We start from the raw sequence: 19,812 nt of genomic DNA on the forward strand, positions 1-19,812 counted from the left end.
GCCCTTCTATGGATATTTTTGTTCCCCCTTTTAAGGAGTGGAAGTATTCTGCATTTTGGTCATCCTTCTGCTTGAGCTTCATGTGGTCTGGGGATTGCATCTTGGGTAATTCAAACTTTGGACTAATATCCACTTTTCTGTGATTGGTAACCTCACTCGGGATGATATTTTCTAGAAATGTTTGACTTCAATGTTACTATGGTTATAAACAGTATTAAAGGAAGTTTTCAGTTAAACAACAAGCATTTTAATTACATAATCATAGAAAAATATATTAAAAGAATTCATTATCAACCTGAAACTTAATCAAAATATTATATAATTTCATCTAAGAACTAGGTTGATTCATTTTCAAAAGTGGCTTTATGGCTGGTGAGATGACTTCATGGATCAAGATGCTCCTACCAAGTCTGATGACCTTAATTCCATCCCAAGAATCCATACTGTGGAAAGAGCATGCTGAGGGCTCGACACTATCCTCTGATTTCTATAGGCATGCTATAGCAAGTGTCCACCTCCCACTTGCCTAGTGCCTGGTATATAAATAAAAACATAATGTAAAAATGGCTTCATCCTCTCATCGCAGACACAGAAATGTCCCTTCAGAACAATGGATCTTACTAAGATTTTTTTAAACTGTGTCCTGACTTAGGTGAAAGGGCATTTAATGTACAATAACTGATATTTACCCTCATCCATCTTGACATTCATGGGTCTCAAAGCTTTCACTTTGCTAATTGAGAAAGTACGTGTTTACGCTGATTTCCTAATGTTAAAGCACAAGCTATGATTGCAGCAATAAGCACAGCTTCTCCTGCTGCCTTCATTACTCAGTCAAAAAATCCTATTACTTCGTTTTATTTTTAGTGTAGAGTAAGTTTCCAAGTTAGCATGCCCATTAATACTAAGTAAAAGGGCTGAAATGAAAATCTGTTACAGGTTAATGTCAGAGTCACCATTGGTAGATTCTCTAAGGTGGTTTGGCAGAACTGAATCCTGCTTCTGACCTTCTCTAGTGCTAGATTGTTTGGACAAATGTGAAATTGCCTCAAATTTAGATCTAAAACAATTACTGTGTATATTTTTTCACATAAAAATGATATCATAATGAAAATTCCTTGCCAATAAGTAAATGAAACAAACTATTTGTCTTAGTTACAGTTTTTATTATTGTGATTAAACGCCATGGTTAAATCAACTTGGGTTCCTTTCCATTTTATGCGTCCAGGTTACATTCTAACCTTGTAGGAAGTCCAGGTAGGAATTCCAGGTAAGAACCTGGAATTGAAAAGAGGCCATAGAGAAGTTCTGCTAACTGGCTTGCTGCCCATGGTTTACTAAGCCTGATTTCTTATACAACCCAGAGCCATCTGCTTTGGGTGGCACTATCCCCATAAGAGCAGGCTACACATCAATCATCCATCAGTAGATACCCCACAAGTTTGTTTGCAGGTTAATCTAAGAGCACCGATTTCTCAGTTGTGGTTCCTCTTTTTCAACGGACTCTAGCTCATATTGAGTTAATAAAAACAAAAACAAACAGAAACCAAAACTAATCAATAAAAAATATAAATAATACCATATTGGTCCTTAAAAACAGCATTATAAAATTGCAAATTTGAATGTTACATTCCTACATTTTTATGGGAAATTCTTAGAAAAATGTTTACTACTGAGCTGTAGGCATTAGATCATTTACATTGAGACAAAAATTCAAAGAGGTAAGGGCAAGCCAGCATTTTATTGCTGCTCACACTTGAGTGCTCTAGTTTCTTATCTCTACTGTGTTGGTTAATGTCTCAGCTTCACTTTTGCCATTGGTAAAATGAGAAAACAACTCTCAGACCAGTAAGGTTGATGCAAGGACCGATTAATACAGTACTCAAAACAATAAATAAGCATATAACTGACAATTATCTTGGCAATGGTTATTACTCTCTATTATAAAGTATAGTACTTTTATCCTCACTTTTTCTGTGAGGAAACTCATGCTCATAGGTTTAAAAATATCAAAATAAAAACCCAAAAGTGTATTTTTTTGCTTTAGAGTAAATTAATGTTTATCACTAAATTATACTGTGATTTTTCTTTTATTTTAAGTAGGCCTTGACAGTTTCTCTTCCACATATTCACCAGAGAGCAAAAACAATAAACTTGTGTTCTATGTTGCATTCATTAGACACAGAAGATGTTTATGTATTAATTTGTTATTGTGGTACTGAGGGAGGTGTTACATACAGAGCTCAGTGCATGTTTGGTAAATTCTCTACCATTGACTACATCATGGGCCATTTAAAATTTTATCTTTATTCAGAGTCTTGTGAAGTTGTCCATGATGGAATGAAGCCTGTGAACACTTCTTCCTTTGTCTTTCCAATGACTTTAATTACATGTATGCACCACTATGTGTAGTCACAACTGCAAATTTATCTACTTATTATGTTTGTTTGTTTGTCTGTTTTTGAGACAGGATTTCACTATTTCATCCTGCTGTCTAGTCACTCACAATGTAGACCAAGCTGGTCTTTAATCCACAGATCCACAGAGATGTCTCCTGAGAGTTGGAATTAAAGGTGTGACAGTCTAACAGGGAGCACTTTATATCTCATAATTTCAATTGGGATGCGTTGTTATACAGCTTCATCATTTAATTTATTACAGTTTGGGCATACTCATTAAATACCAAAAACTTTTGTTTTTAAATTTATACATAAATGCTAATTGTTTTGAAAATATTTTTCCATCAGAAAACCACAGAAGACAGATGGAGGAAAAGCATGACTTGGTAGAAATAATGTTATATCTAAGATAAAACCAAAGTCTTCATACCCAAATGGTCTGTAATGCTTTGTCTTCAGAAGGTTGAGTAGGAGGATTATGGGATTCAGTGTCATTCTGGGCAATGGAGTAAGACCCTGAGTCACAGTCAAAAGTATATGGAAGTTGTGGTAAACTGCTTGCCTGGCACCTATATGGCCCTTGGTTCTGACCCTGTTACAGTGAAAACAATAACTGAACTCTCCAAGCTTGGATAATTAAAGTGAACTAGACAAAGCAGTTATACAGACCATAGATATTTTGGGGGACAAAAAATATTCCTGAAGATTGCAGGTGAAATGCAGAGAGATGTATTTTAAACATCAGTGTACTCCTTAGATCTGTTATTGAGTCTAAATTTTCACTGAAGAATGTCCACAGATTTAAGACTTTCTGAATTGAACTTTTGGATGCATAGTGTCAATTCCACTTCTGGTTCATCCCCTTTCTGCTGAGCTGTTTGAGTCATTTGCTCCCAAGAGACTTTCAGTAAACAGCAGCATGACAGGAAAAGGCCTGTGTCAAGCTGGCTGCATTGTACTCCTTGCCTGCTGCTTATAAGTAATTCAAGTAACTGACTTTTCTGACACTTAGCTATACTTTTAATATTTCACTTGCGACCTAAGTATACATGAAGACTTAAGCAATTCCAACGAAATACCTGGCTTTCAGAGTGCTAGTCACTGAGTCAGAATAGACTTGGGTTGGAGTCACTCATCAAAAGCAATGGCTTAACACATAATTCAGTCTTTTTTTAAACTAATTTACTCACTCTGTGTTTGTATTAAGTGGAGACTATGATTATACCCATTTTATAGATTAAATGACTAGGGTATAGGATAGCTAAATGTCATGTCAAGGTACAGCTAGAAAATGTCAAAAATGAAACTCACAACCAGCTAATCTGATTCTATTTTTTACATATGTCCTCACTAGATGAAATTGCTTTTCTGAGGGCATTAAAATATGCATGAGCCTGGGCTTTCCACATTTAGGTTACTTAGACATTTGAACAAAAGTAGCAGAAGTATAAACATGCTAATCTTCGGGAGAGAGTTCTGATTTTTCTGGATGGAAAAAAAAATCTTGGATTTAGAAATCTCAAGACTCCTGCATTTGCCTAGCCTTACATTCTTGCTTTAAAGGGCCTAAAGGCAGAAAATACTCTTACCTCAGCATTTGAGGCTGAAGCTATCAAGTCTGTAATACTGAAATAAAAACATCTGGTATTTCTACTCTAAAACTAACCTGTAGTGGAAATATAACGGGGATAGAAGTAAATGTCCAAAGGACCCAACACGTAATTTAAAGCCACAAATTCCAGACTTCTATCCACTTTGTCTGCAAGCTCTCTTAGAGTTAACTCCTTCCTCACCAGACAAGGAAATCAGCATGCCCGATTACCCAGTAAGAGAGCCTCACACCGCACTGTACTTTTTCCAGGAGGCTAAAGGAAGGGAGAGATGTGGGGAAGAGTTAAATAGGTAGAGAACTTGGTTCAGCTCAGGATGTCCTCAGCGGAAGCAGAGAACGGAAGGCTAGAGGATAGAGAAACTGCCAGGAAAGCATCTTAACAGATGTGTGAGTCTGCTCCTCAGTTTGGTGCAATAGGCTGGTGGGTCTCTAAAGTCTTTTATCACAGTGTAGGCAGATGGCTCAGGCCCGGGTTACAGCAAGGGGTGGAGCAGGAACACTGAGTATTGTAGAAAGCCAGTGCGGGTGTTGAGTCCTGCCTGCCCCTGCATTCTTCAAAGAGCCTCTAGCTTTGCAAAGGTTCAGAACAGGAAACCCAGGTGCACATACATAGCCAGAGTTCCTCCAAGTCACCATCCCCTCGGTTTGTGCTCCTTCCCTTTAGCTGTGGGATCCTTTTCTGGCATCTTCTCAGGTACCCCCGCCCAATCACGGCAAAATCCCGGAGAAGTGGAATCTCCACAAGATTTTCGTGGGTCTATTACAGGGGCCTGGGCATGCTCAGTAGGCTACATGACTCTGGTGTTTCTCTCTCTCTCTCTCTCTCTCTCTCTCTCTCTCTCTCTCTCTCTCTCTCTCTCTCTCTCTAAGGGAAGGTGGCGAGTGACTAGTTAGAAGTGCTTGTGGCAAGTCTCCGCCCAAGATTCCCCCCGCAAGGGGAAGATGCCAAGGTAGAGGCACCTTGCTTCTCAGCATCTGAACTTGGAAGGGGCTGCAGCTGCCAGCTGAGGCCACCCTTTCCTTAGCCAGAGGACCGGCCAGCCGCTCTCCATGGTACTGCGGAGAGCTCAGCTCCGCCCTTCTCTTTCAGAAGGACAGCACCCGGCGTCACGTAACCCAGCCTTCTCGGGCTTCACCACCGCCTCTTCCTTCCCCTTTTCCCTCTCCTCCTCCTGCTCCCCCTGCTGCTCCCCTCCTTTCCATGTTCTTCCCTTCCGCACTCTTGGAGATAGACGCTCAAGCCTGACGCCTCGGAAAAAGGCAGCAGCAGTCGCCTTATCCTTAGACCTCAAGAAATTCGCTTTGACCATACATGTTTCTGGGTCTGGCTCGAGCTGAGGGGAATAACCAGGCAGGTAAAGGAGCTCAGTTCGGGGGAGGGGAGGAGGGGGGATGGGGCGAGGCAAGCTGGAGAAGGGTATCTTTCCCTGTTGTAACTGGGCCAGGATCTGCCACAATTACCGAGGGAAGGGTGGGTGGTGGGAGGGTGGTGGAGTGGAGATCTTGGTTGTTTTGCTTGTAGCCTTTCAAATGGCAAGATGAGATGGTGAAACTAGGTAGTAACTTAAAGGCTAAATGCAATGATTTAACATCCAAAGAACGAAAAGGGAAAGGCAGTTAGAAAACAAAACAATAAAATGAAATATGTCTACATCTCTTTCTTTCTCTTCCTTTCCCATCAGACCTGACCGTGTCCACCCTTAATTTGTGCAGTAGACTTCAGGCTCGAAGAAACTGCACTGGTGTTAGAGATGGTGCTTAGAGACTGGGCGGGAAAGCCAGGGAGGATTTTGGGTGTGCACTGGTATTGAAATACTTTGCAAAAGGCAGAGGCAAAAAAAATATGTAAAATTTCTCTCATAGATTTCAGAGTCTTTATGGAGATATATATTGAAAGGTGTCTTGGTAAGGGGTGTGTGTATGTGTGTGTGTGTGTGTGTGTGTGTGTGTGTGTGTGTGTGTGTGTTACTGAAAACATGATAAAATAAATGCAACTGCAGCTGATCAGCATACCGTATTGATCCGTCCAGTGACTTGGGAAGGAATTTTGTTCTAGAAACAGAAGAGAAGATTAATGAGGCTGTTCGGCAGCTTTTGAATTAGAGCGCTCCTGTTTTGGCTGCAGTATGGTTGTTTTTCAGATCCCTTTATTTCATCCTCTAATTTGTGAACTTACCAGGTCTTTCTGGGTACCTAGAGAGAATCCTTTTTCTCCATATAGATATAGATACTGTCTTTCACACAATGAGCATCCTCTAGGAACTGGGAGAGCCAGTTGACCTCTCTCGTGATGAGAATATATATATATTCTTGGTTTTGTCCTCCTTCCTCCATTCTTTATAAAATGGTCAAGGTGTGCGTTAGAGGAGGAGGGCACAAGAGAGTAGGCAAAAAGGTTTTATGATATATGTAAAATTAATTCAATAAGCACCAATAGTCATCTAGCCAGCCCTTCTCTCTATCTCTCTGTCTGTTCACATACACACACACACACACACACACACACAGAGAGAGAGAGAGAGAGAGAGAGAGAGAGAGAGAGAGAGAGAGAGAGAGAGAGAGAGAATGAGAGAGAGATACACGGATCCACAGACAGAGACCGAGACAGACATTTTCAGATATACAAGCAGAGAATGGCTCCAAAGCACTACTGTTTTGATAGACCAGACCTATTTTGCTAAATACTGAACATTTCATATTTTTCATGCTCCTTAAATGTGAAAGTATACTCAATAATATGTGATTATTGATCATTTTTAAAAGCACCTTTCTTGGGTTTGGCACAGGATAAGGGAAGATATAACTTGTAATAGCTGATGGTGAACAATGTGTCAGCCATAACAAATAGGCAACTGGGATTTTTATTACCATTTGATAAGGAACAGTGTATGAGTTATGTCTGTGAGGTATATGTGATATGTCTGAGGTGTGTGTGTGTGTGTGTGTGTGTGTGTGTGTGTGTGTGTGTGTTGTATTGCTACTATGGTATTTAAAGACGAGAACCAGCCATCAATTTCATCTGAGGAAGAACTTGAATTGGGATCCCCTAGCTTGATAGCTCTCAGCTGACACCTGTAGGGATTGCTCTGAAGAGAAATGGTTTCAGCTCCTTCTACGGAGGAGCAGCCACAATGCAGTGCCATAAATTACTGCTACTTTCAGCTTGTAGTGGGAAAAAAGTGTTAATTGGCTAGTGAGCTCTGTATCCAAGCTATAAATTTGGAGAGAGAGAGAGAGAGAGAGAGAGAGAGAGAGAGAGAGAGAGAGAAGGAGGGAGGCTGAGACATGGTAGGGTGACGTGTTTGCTTGGAATGACTAAATAAATATTTTAATTTTTCCACAAATTGTGAGTTATTTGGTTTTAAAAATTCAAGCCCCTCTTTGAAGATTTATAGTTTCTGTGCCTTTTCAAAGGTCTGTCAGATTAGAGTTGAGTAACAGGGAGTGATTTAGTGGCAGAGTGAGTGATTCAAAGGTATGGCTTTAAATTCTAGCATCCTGGAGCCATAACAGTCGAGGTGACATCCATGCCAACTGTTGTGACCACACAATTTCTAATGGGTGACACCTAGATAAGGACTTGGGGAGGAATCTGATCACTGTACTGTTAGGCAGAAGATTCAATGCTCATTTCTGAAAGGACTCATGTTATGGCAGTAAGGATATAAATACTAAAATTTATCTCCAGTTAGATGTTTTTGTATATTAACAGATTGTATATTTGATTAAAAAGGAGGAATATATTTTCTTGAAAATTTAAAGAGAATCTCAAGAAGCCACTATATTCTTGTCTGGGAGACAAGTAAAGAAGTAGGAATTGCTGTACACATATATGATAGTATCCTCCTGCTGAAAGTTGATGTATTTTGCCTGTTATAAAATTTCCTATGAACTGAGGTTTGAATAAGTTGTATTATCTGTACATGTAACTAACATACAGTGTAAGTAAAAAAACTTTTAAAAATGTTTTGCCCTCATACATTTAAGAAATTAAAATTTTCTTGGACAATTGGGAAGATCATGGTCAAAATGTTCTTAAAATTCTGGTCCCTAATGAACAAATATGGTAAAATTAAGATTGTAATAGCTTGCTGTATGAGTGTGACAATAAATACTTGGAAATATGAAGCTTTAATGTGGGACAATGCCCCGCATGCACACGTCCATGCGCGCACGCGCACGCGTGCACACACACACACACACAAACAAACTTACACCCCTATCAGTATCCATCAAAGATGAATTTTTTGATCTGATAAAACCCCTGGTTATATACCTGTTTTCCTAGCAATGATTATTTGTATGATGCTGTAATTGACTACAGGCCTTCATTTTTATTTTAATTTTCCACAGATTTCTGGGTTCATATAAAACAACAAAATACAATCAAAATGCATCACCAACATACACCCAATTGACATGCTGGAATCTTAGGGTGGTCTTGCAGAGACAAAGACAAGAGAAGAGCTGTTGGGATTGATTTCACCATCTAACAGCTTCTGGCTGTCTCACACCAGGGTTTGAGACCTACCGACAGGACTCGTAGGGCATACACAGGAAATTTGGCCTTGGCATCAGTGGTGCTGGAAGCCTGTGATATGACAGTAGGCCTCTGAAGCTATTCTGGTGTATCACTCTGCTCCTTCTCCTTCTGTGTTTGGAGCCAACATCTGGAGGAGCCTCGAGGCCTGCCAAGCAGCCGAAGGTCCTGGCTTAGTTCTGGCTTCGTGTTCTTCTCTGAGAAAAGTGTGTTCTTTCTGATTCTGCTCTCCTATTGCTGGCACCACGCCGGTGGTAGTTGAAGGTGTTGGTTCTGCAAGAGTGAAGTACCTGATGGTGCCACAGATGCCCTTACTTAACATCATCGTTTGTAAATGAATCAGTGATCTCTCTTGAGCCTCGGTGGCCTTCTTTTTCAGAACGTTGCCTCCAAAGTGTATCCTCCCTTTGGCCTGGAAGTTCTGTGGCTATCCCATACTACTGGGGTCTCTGCTTTCCAGTTGGAAGGGGACTACTGGGAGAGAGGAAGGGGCTGCTGGAAGCGAAGAAGAAGGAAAAAAGAGCTGAAGGAGGGTGCGCCCCTCCCACTGCCGCCTCCCCCATCCCTCCCACTCCTCTGGGGACCCCCATTCTCCGTGACGTTGTCCAGGACCGCTTCGACCCTGTCGCCCCCAGCTCCCCCCCGCCGCACCCCAGCCCCGAGCATGGGGACGGCGCTGGTCCAGCATGGGGGCTGCTGTCTCCTCTGCCTGTCGCTGCTGCTGTTGGGCTGCTGGGCAGAGCTGGGCAGTGGGCTGGAGTTCCCAGGCGCTGAGGGCCAGTGGACGCGCTTCCCCAAGTGGAACGCGTGCTGCGAGAGTGAGATGAGCTTCCAGCTGAAGACACGCAGCGCCCGCGGCCTCGTGCTCTACTTCGACGACGAGGGCTTCTGCGACTTCCTCGAGCTCATCCTGACACGCGGCGGCCGCTTGCAGCTCAGCTTCTCCATCTTCTGCGCCGAGCCCGCCACGCTGTTGGCCGACACGCCAGTCAACGACGGCGCCTGGCACAGCGTGCGCATCCGCCGCCAGTTCCGCAACACCACTCTCTACATCGACCGCGCTGAGGCCAAGTGGGTGGAGGTCAAGTCCAAGCGCAGGGACATGACGGTGTTCAGTGGGCTCTTCGTGGGCGGCCTGCCGCCTGAACTGCGAGCCGCTGCGCTCAAGCTCACCCTGGCCTCGGTGCGTGAGCGGGAGCCCTTCAAGGGCTGGATCCGTGATGTCAGGGTCAACTCGTCCCAGGCGCTGCCGGTGGACGGCAGCGAGGTCAAGCTGGACGAAGAGCCGCCCAATAGCGGGGGCGGGAGCCCGTGCGAGGCGGGCGATGAGGGCGACGGCGGCGTGTGCCTCAACGGGGGCGTGTGCTCCGTGGTCGACGACCAGGCCGTGTGTGACTGCTCGAGGACCGGTTTCCGTGGCAAAGACTGCAGCCAAGGTAAGGCCTGCCGGACCCCGCAGAGCCTCGGCCTGGGCTGGGCGGGAGGCCAGTGCATGGGGCCTTCCTCCTCCGGAAGCCTCTGGGTGAAGGCTTGTCCCTCTGTGCCATGCTGCCTCCCTCTGCAGCATGGCATTTAACAGACACACTGACCACACCTCCAAGGGACCTCCGTCCAGGGGATCAAGAGAATGGTCTCCCTAAAGCCCGCAGCCCAAGGTTGTCAAGTCCTTGAAGTCCTATGGCCATTGCCCACCTAAATGGCCCTCTACTGCCCTGTACCACCCGTAGCTGTAGTACCCAGACATGGCCTGTAAGGTTATTGACAACCGTCTAGGGGACTGAACATGGGTTTGGTGAGCAGACTAAATGGAGGGTAAGCAGGCCTGGGCGCAGTAGAGCTGTCCACATGGTTACTGCTCAAAGTAAACTTGATAGGCCATAGGACCTGGGTGCGTTTGCAGATCCAAGACCTCCTCCTGGTGGAAGAGAGATTTTTTTTTTCATGAATAGGAGAACCTTAGAAAATATTGGTTTCCATGGTTCTGTCCGAATCCCAAAGTTGCCATATTTAAGAAGAATTTTCTGATGTCTTTGGTTTCTTCAATTGTGAGATAGATAGTTGAGCTAACGTTGAGGAATGTTAGAGTTGAGATAACATATTCCTTGATTAACAAATGCTTGGTAAAAAAAAAATAGAGCAGTTTGGGTGTCACTGCATCAGGATCATTGTCCAGGCTATTGACCAGGATGCATGTGAGCCATGGTAAGAGATTTTCCAAAGATAGTCAGCTGATGACATTTATCTGAGTAGCAGAAGTCGAATTGTTTCTGTGGTCCTTTAGGGCTTAAAATAAACAAAACACATCTAAGTATTATCTTTACCTCTTTACATCTAAAATTCTAATTTCTATATGTGTCTTCCATGTTATTTATTTATGTATTTATTTATTTACTTACTTATTGTGACAGTGACCAAGGAAAATATTCTTGTATGACTATAGGAAAACCTCTAAACAGAAAGTGGCTGAATGGTATTCATAGGATGAAACATGAATGTGTTAGAGGCTAAGCACGATGGGCAGTTTGGTATATTCAGTTCACTCCATTAGGTTAAATCAAGGCATTGCATTATAGTTGTAGTGGGGACAAAGGTAAATTATTATATCTGATTTAAAAAGACAGGCACAAAAAGCTCTGTGTGGCTGTGTTTTATTGTGTGATGTCTGGTACTTTGGATTTTTTGTTAGTTTGTTTTCTGGTTTTGGGTTTTTTCTTACTTTTTTTTTTTTTTTTTTACTTTGACTGATACTGCTAAGAGAAGCAAGTCTTTGTAATTCTTACTAGACTTGACAGCTCTCTCTTTGGCCTTAAAAGAAAGGAAGACATGATGAAATTTGTAACTGCTTAAACAGCAAAGAGACTTAGTTAGGAAGCCAAAAAAAAAAAAAAGTCATTCACGAGTGGCCTGTAGCTTCGTTCAAGAATTATTAACTATGCTTTTTTTTTCATATGGGTTTGTGTTAGGTACTTTGCTATAAGGAGCTAGAGATGATTGGACCCCACATCCCATACTGCACTTTCAGCTCTGCTGGTGAATTTCCATGAATATAAGATCAGATTTCACGTTTTAAAAAGATGACACACAACAATCCTTTTCCTCTACCAAATCTAGCTGACTTGTAAATCATGACTGTGAGAGCGATTTGAGATCATGTCAGTGGTACAACTCGAAGCTGCATACATTTGTACTGATCAATAGAGAATAACAAATATAATTTTTATAGAAAAATACTTCTCTAGGCATCCCAATGCCACTTTAAATGATAAAGAAGGCAACATAATGAAATATAACTTCCTTTCTTAAATTAAGAAACAAACATGACACAATGACAGCTTGTACTGTGTGGGAGAGTGTTTTAAATGAATTTTAAAAATATTTCTATGCATTTTAATGTTGGGATTCAAGGATCATGCATAATCAGGAACAGTTAAGACTGAAGAAAGCCCGAAAAAAGTAATGTTAAAAAGAAACAGAATTAGATGTTTCCAAAATACATTTTGTTTTGGCAAAGGCATAGTTCTTTCTGTAAGGTGCATGATTTGAAATTAACAGGAGGAGACTATTGGGGCATCATAGTATCTGATGGCTAAGAAAACTCATCCCAAGAAAGTCAGTCCATCAGCATTGTTCTGAACATTCATTCTCATTGAGAATTTAAGCTGAAAGAGAAGACAAAGATTCCTCATGGCAGGAAAACAAAAGGCTGAATTCTTTTCATTATTAGAGAAGTGGGAGATGGAATGATTATGGCATAGTCTGTCTTCCCAGAAGCAATTGCTTTTCTTTGCTTATTTTCTGTTTCATGTGTGTCAAGTGACTATTGAATAATTAATTGGAGTGGATGCCTCTCCCAACACTGATCATGCAGGACAACTGGGGAAGATGGTTACTATTCAGATGAAGTGTAAACAAAGCTCTGTCTCCATTCAGTATTTACATTGATTACTACATTCTTTATAAACCCGAATTAAAAACAAAATAAATAAATATTCATTACAGAACATGTTCAGGAAAGATTATAGCTAAGTAAATATTAAACACAAAGTTAATGCACCCTACAATTCCTTTTATACTTAGTTTAGGAAGCTCATTATTATTGTAGTGGCCTTCTATTTGAAACAATTAAGAACTAAAACTATGGTAACAATTTCTAGTAATAACAATCTGGTTTTATCCTTGCCGTCTACAATGTCTGTGATAATCTGTACCTATATGAGTTTCCAGAATATTTTTGTTGAATGAGTTCTGTTTTATTCTTGCTGTATTTACTTAGGTCTAATAAGATTTGTTGATTTATCTACATATTTATGTACTATTGGAGAGAAAACACTAGAAAAGTTGTGCTTCATGATCAAGTTAGTGACAGAGCCTAGATCAGATCATAATCACCTTATTTCCAAATCATGTCTCTTCTCATATACTAAGTTTTTCTTCTTTCAGATTTACTGTGTGTGTGTGTGTGTGTGTGTGTGTGTGTGTGTGTGTGTGTGTGTGTGTGGTGGAAGGAGAGTAAAGATGTTTTTCAAAGAAAAAATACATATAAAATGGTCCTAGACACTGGTATTTTATACACCATTAATGTTTTTGACTCTGAACATTAGTCTCAGAGCACAACTACTTAACAATGTCATCCTTCTTGAATGATGGATGCTCATGGGGCACATAGCTTTTTCTTTGGATTATACTCCTGTAAGTGCGCCAGTGCCATTATTAGTTAATAAGTTTCTACTTAAGGGTGGTGGTAGATTCCTAGCAGCTTCGAAAACTTAGAGAACTTCATTACCATCAAGCTTAAAATTATGAATAAAATGGCAATCAATACAACATTAAACTATACTTGTGATCCCCAGATCTAAGTAAGTTCTAGAGTTTTTAGGATCACATGTTAAAATTTCAAACTAGATTGTGATGCCATTTTCTCTGTTTCTTACTTAAATTACTAAAAGGGCAGATTATTGCTTAATATTATTGGACATGGTAGTGTGGTAAATGTCTTTATTGAGGTACTGCTTCAATTAGGTCTTTCATGTAACTTATTGAAACTAGAAATGTGATGAAACATATTCATATATTCATTAATTGATCATATATATATATATATATATGAATAGATTGATTGCTTTGTACATGCCAGAGCATTAGACTTATGCAATGCAGTAGTCAGTACACTTTCTTGAATAGTTCAGCAAATCTAGCAAGGCCTGTCTCTAGTACTCTCTTGAATATGGCATGTGGATCCTACCTCATCAGTAATCCTGTATTCTACTGAGGAGGCATACTATTTAAAGACATATGTGTGTAGGAATTTAAAAATAGAGACATTATTTAAATGGCTATAAGATGTGTTGAATTTTAAAATAGTGGACCTCACGCACAGTTTTCTCTAGGTGTGGTTATTGAACTTAAAGCTGAAATGTGAGAGGGACTTGCTGAGAGATGTTGATTTGGGAAACTCAGAGGTACCAAAATCTATACAGAATGTGGCACAGTCCATGCATGCCACTGGCATTTGAATGTAACTCTCAGTCCATATTCAAGAGAGTAATAGTGACAGGTCTTGCTAGGCTTGCTGAACTATTCAAGAATTGTAAGCTTCATCAACACAAGAGTAGAGCATGGGAGATGAGAATGGCAGTCTCAAATTTATGTCTTACTAATGACATGCTTATGAATCAGATTGAAAGGGGCCAAAGGAAATGAAAAAATAATTCTGTTACTCTGCAGCAGTTGTTAAGAACCCACTGTACATTGTAGCCCAATGTAGAGGGGAAAGATGCTTGACTAGAATCCCTCAAGTCGTAGGCATGTCTTAAGCAATGTGGAATCTTCATGGGCTTAGTTAGGTATAGAGATTTAAGTTCATTTATTATTTAGAACACTGTTATCCACGTGTAAAACCATGATCCTAACTCTGTATAGATTATCAATTTGTTTCTCTTGGCTATTCCAATTGAGGTCATAGGCTTCAGGAGCACAGTGGCAATACTATACTATATCATCCTCCAAGTACGATACATTGTAATCATCTTGTCTTTTTAATAAAAAGTAACACATATTGGCTGTCTGGTGCTACACTATAAATTGAATCCATTTACAATGCAATATTAACTATGTATAATATTTCTACAGTTTCTACAAGAGCCTAAAATTCTTATAAAATAGTTTTTAAAGTTAGGTTGAAAATACTGAAGAAAAATACTGAGAAATTGCCAGAATTTTATTTGAGGTCTGCCATTTAGCAGAAAGATTGGCTACCTCTGTTGAAAACCTTTGACTAGGCCAAAGCTCATGAATAGATTGCTTTTCTGTGAAACATACTGGATATGTCTTACTATGTGACAGTCAAGGCATATGTTTACTTCCGACTATAAAATTATCTTAACATCGTTACCATTCTAGAATTCCACAGGTTCATAGAATTTGTTTTGTTTTTGTTTCTCTATTCTGTTGAGCAATTTTAGTTTAGAAGCTAAATTACTTAGACTTTCTGGTTTTCCATCTGAAAGATTGCAAAATTTAAGACTTGGCATAGTATCAGTATTTGCTTCACATAACCATTATGAAAACTAAGCTGGTGTCTGTAAACACAGAGAATGGCAAGTGACCAGGCTGGGCAATGGATGGTATCTGCTTGCTTGTGCTTTTGTTTTTGTTAGGACCACCAGTCTTCTCATTGAGGCCATTTTCTCGAAGGGTGCTTGCACGCAAAATCCAAATTCCGATGTAGTAATGTAAATTTTCAACTTATGAAGAAAAGAAGTAATGAAGACAATAAGATTTTGTTTCTGTTTTATACAGTTGTTTTAAGGTTGTCTCTTTTAAAGCTGTGATTCAAAATTCAAAAAAATCTTAAAACGTTTTGACTCAATAAATGTTAAACCCAAAACATTTCTAATAACTGTCTTTCACCCTTCATATAATGCCAGCACTCTGCCTCAACCCTGTACTTAAATACCGCTCTTTCCAACTTACCAGTTGTGTAAAATTGTACTGGGCAGAGGCTGCAGCTCAATAGCCAAAAACTTTTAGCTTGTGCAAACACTGGGTTGGATTCCAAGAATCTGGCCAAGAAAACAAAAGCAAGAAAATAATTTTTTTCTATCTTTAAAGTCTATAGTGTTATTATCTATCTACAATAGGTGCTTTTTAAATGGCCAGCATAAACAATGGTGTCCAATTTATAATTTTTTGATTTTCATGTAAAAGTAAAACTTCTTATATATTTGCTGCAGGCATGACACTAATATATTTGAGATTTAAAAAATTTAAATATAAAACATGTTATGTTATCATAAATTATATTTTTATTCATACATATATGATAGTATAATTGTTCCAATTTTGGCATCATTAAATGAAATGCAACAGTTAAACTGATTACTTAAAAAAATCACCTCATTGGACAAGAAAAAGTACTAGAATTGTGTTAACAGTTCTGTCATTTTCAGTTGTATTGTGGGAATTAGAAGGTGAGTCTGACATGGTGCTGAGCGGTCAGCAGCCACCTCTGTGTTTCTCCCCCTCAGTGTCTCTCCCAGCTGTCTCTGCTTCTTACATTAAAGCATAGATAAATAGGGATGAAAATTATATTTGGTTACAGACAGTCAAGTTCTATTTTATAATAATGAACTTATTCTTAAAAGTAACTTTGCAAACAACTTACAAAATACCCATAAACATTCCTAATACAAATTTGAACAAGTTTGTATATTAAAAACATGTCTTATTAAATATGTAAAACCTACATATGTTATTATGCACGTCTGTATATTTTATGGTCAGTTCTCTTTTTGTCTTACTTAGAAGCACAGGAATAGATATATTTGCTTTCTGAATAGTAAGTTTTGAAAGCTCTAATTGGGTTATGAAAAAATATTTTTGCTGGCCATTTTCTTTAGAGTTTTTCCACAATTCTATGGTTTTGTCTTTATTGTCCTCAGTCTAGATTACAAGTATTTCTACTCTAGTATAGAAATGAAGAAAGGAAGGCTGCTTTCTCAGATTTCTTTACTGCTTTATCATTTACATATTTTGTGTGTGTGTGTGTGTGTGTGTGTGTGTGCGTGTGTGTGCCTGTGTGTGTACACAGAACTTGATTTATGATGTGAGGAAATAATTTTAGGTGTGATTTTGCCTTTAAATAGACATTAAATTAGGGTAAGGCCACTAGTGTTCTGTGACTTAAGTTTCAAGATTTCAAAGAAGCCTCATAGTCAGCTTACTAAAACTTTTATAGTTCCCAGTGGCCTACTATATAGAGTGTATGAGAGTGGCTGCTTTGTGATTTAGGGTTTCTTACAAAACCCTAAATCTACTCGGTACGCTCTTTGTAGGATTTTATATTCAAGGTCAAAGGTTAAGTACTACTTTAGTAATCTTACATGACTCTTCTCACTACAACTGATCAATGTAAACCTTCCGATTATTTTGATGTGCTGTTGATTACCGATGCCCAGATCTTGTGGGATTCTGCTACTGCATATTGATTTATGGCAAACATAGTAACAAAAATATTAGTTTTCTTATTTCCCTTGGGTAAAATCTAAACCAAACACACATAGCTTAGGGCAATAGCTCGTACAAATAATATTATGAGCCCATTTGGAAAAAGAGTTAAAAAGACACAAATAGTCTATGGTGGCACAGGTGAGAACAGAGGTAACTGTCCAGTGATGTTGGCAGAGTGAAACTTTGGGCCTGCGTGTTAGTTCTTTGGGGTACATATTTGTTAGGATTCCCTGACCTACACACAGAAGAGGGTTGTGTATTTTATTTGTATGTAGGATCAAAGCAACTAAATAAAATTTCTTCAAATTAAAAATGATTGCTGCTTGGTGAAAACTAGTACATTTATAAGTTATATATGAACACTAAGGTATAAGGTAATCTTCAGAGAATACACTTTACAAAATTTTATGTAAAATATCCAGTTTGTAATATAAATGCAAACATAATCCAGAGATCTAACATATTTATGTATATATTAGGAACACATAGAGTTCTTTGTTTTAAATACCTTATACAGCATTTGAAGTTGAATAATTTTTCAATTTCTGATGTCTTAGTAATATTTAGAAATACAAATACAATTTTAGTTTTTATTTGTATTGTTTAAACATGTATCTAAGTGTTACAATTGATCAATGTACACCTTCCAATTTGGACAGCCCAAATGCTAAGATTGTCAAGTGCTGATAAGTTTGAATGAGCCCAGTCAATATTTAAGTGAGTAGATATTGGAAAACACATTACTAGGTTGTCCAATCAAATTCTTACAAATCTTCAAGGTCTATAAATAACCATGTTCTTCAAAAATGCTGTGTGTGCAATTATTTAAAGTCCTCTGGCTCAACAGAGCTGCAGACACCTCTTAAACATGAGATCAGCTTAAAATTGTTCTGTTGTCATCATAGTTCTTATAATTATTTATTTCACTTTAGTGAAATCATTTTAAATTGTGTTCTATCCACCTTACCTTCTTTATTTCTTCAACAATATTATTTTCCCAGCTTTATAACATTTTTATTTTACTTATGAGTCAAGTGCAGGCTACAAAAGATCACTTTCTAAAGCCCAATATGGAGTTGGTGGCTGGGTTGAAATCTGAGACAGGTGCTCAAGCAGGTAGCCTTGCAACTGCATGACAAAGTCTGTGTATTGTTCATCAAAGGGTTAAAGTTCTTGGGATAGTTGTCAAGTACTTTAAGTGACAGATTCACAATAAGGTCTGAGGTTGCAACAGACTTACAATTAGCAGCATTTTCCAATGTGAGGGCAGAACTAAAAGTCCATCAAGTGCATTTGCTCCCCTTGTTGACCTTCTATTAGTAGGATGCTTAGTGTGCTTACTAAACTCCAGCAATCAAGGAGAAATTTTCATATATTGAACCTAAAGATCACTACTCTTTCATTTTGAGTTACGAAGAATGAATTTTTACAAACAAAGCTGCAGTGAATTTCCTCCAGTTTTTTTCCTCACGTTTTTCTTCTAAGTGATGATGTCTCTCTACAATTACGCGTGCCTGGATCTCCCTAGGGAAGTAGCCGGCATGGCAGCATATAACTATAAATGCTGCACGGACGCCGTCACTTTCCACCTTCAGTTCTTTCCTTTTCATGAGAACTGAATTTCCCCAAAATGAATATTATTTAAAATTATACATGATACTTTATATACTAAATGCTTAATTTACTGAACTGAGAACATTAGAAAGTATGAAGTTATATGTTGTATTTCACTACCTACATTGCACAACTAAATATATAATACGATGCATTTATGAAAGATTACTTGGACAAGTACAATGGAGTATGAGAAGTTTAAAGAAAATGAGACAATTTTTGCTCAATCAATGTACATGTATTTATATCTCTTTATAGAGATATACAAAAAGTATGACTTGTGAGAAAGTGATATAATTCAAGCAAAAGTAGTTTGTAAAATCCTAATATTTACATTAAATTCATCCAAAAAAACATATCATCAAATTATAATCATCTCTATGGCCTAAAATAGTTTTGTCATAATTTTTGTCCTTGCCCAAGACCTTAGGAAATTAAAAAGGTCGTTCTAAATCTAAAATATTTGGTTTGGGCCAAATCAGTGGAAAAATGTATTCTGTTCCATGCTTGTTTAAATCTGAGAATAAGAAAAGAAGTGGTAGGCAAATCTTTCCAAAGGTGTGTTAGCAGAAGCTTTGAGTATAGATAGACAACTGCTCAACTCAATTGGTTTAAAATCTCTTATTGGAACTAAATGAAACTCAAATTTTCTTTCGCTTCTCTGTGATGTAATTATTGTACTTCTTGGCAAACACTCAATATGAAAACTTCTTCAGTACAGAGTTGACAATAGCTTAAAAGAAATGTGCTTTATACAGACCTTCCAAAATTATTTCTTATCAAAGCAGAAAAGGAGAGTTCCGAGCACTGCAACAACTGTTGCAGCATCCTGTAGTTATAAGTTCCCTTGCCTTATCCTGCCTTTGCACTTTGATGTCCGTGCATTGCTGCGTATACAGGCTCTCTGCCTACACACACTTATGTTTGCCTTGAGCCAACTGCCTTTGCCCTACTAACCCATTAAAGTGGCCAGGCTTATGTTTCCTTGAACTCAGGTTACAGCTGCTGACTGCATTCAGACTCCCTTGCTCAATGCACCCTCTTTAATGCGTCCCCCACATTGAGCCTGATCATTGTGCCTTCTCCTGGGTGTCCCCCATGCTGAGACACAGTAGGCACCGGCTTCTGCCACAGCACAC

General features: G+C 39.0%; 1 protein-coding gene across 45 annotated transcripts in view; it reads left to right on the plus strand.

Annotated features, from left to right (window-relative positions):
• The first annotated feature begins 4,871 nt into the window (after positions 1 to 4,871).
• Nrxn1 (neurexin 1) overlaps positions 4,872 to 19,812 on the plus strand; it is a 1,143,874-nt gene continuing 1,128,933 nt past the window's right edge. For 36 of the 45 annotated variants that reach the window (XM_087554504.1, XM_087554507.1, XM_087554527.1 and 33 more), the window contains exons 1-2: positions 5,173 to 5,366; positions 8,365 to 9,987. In XM_087554504.1, the coding sequence (XP_087410630.1) occupies positions 9,216 to 9,987 (772 nt within the window). In that variant the 5' untranslated portion in view covers positions 5,173 to 5,366; positions 8,365 to 9,215. 45 annotated transcript variants of the gene reach the window in all.

This window comes from Rattus norvegicus, chromosome 6 (assembly GCF_021556685.1).
Source record: "Rattus norvegicus strain SHRSP/BbbUtx chromosome 6, alternate assembly SHRSP_T2T, whole genome shotgun sequence".
Taxonomy (NCBI): Eukaryota; Metazoa; Chordata; class Mammalia; order Rodentia; family Muridae; genus Rattus; species Rattus norvegicus.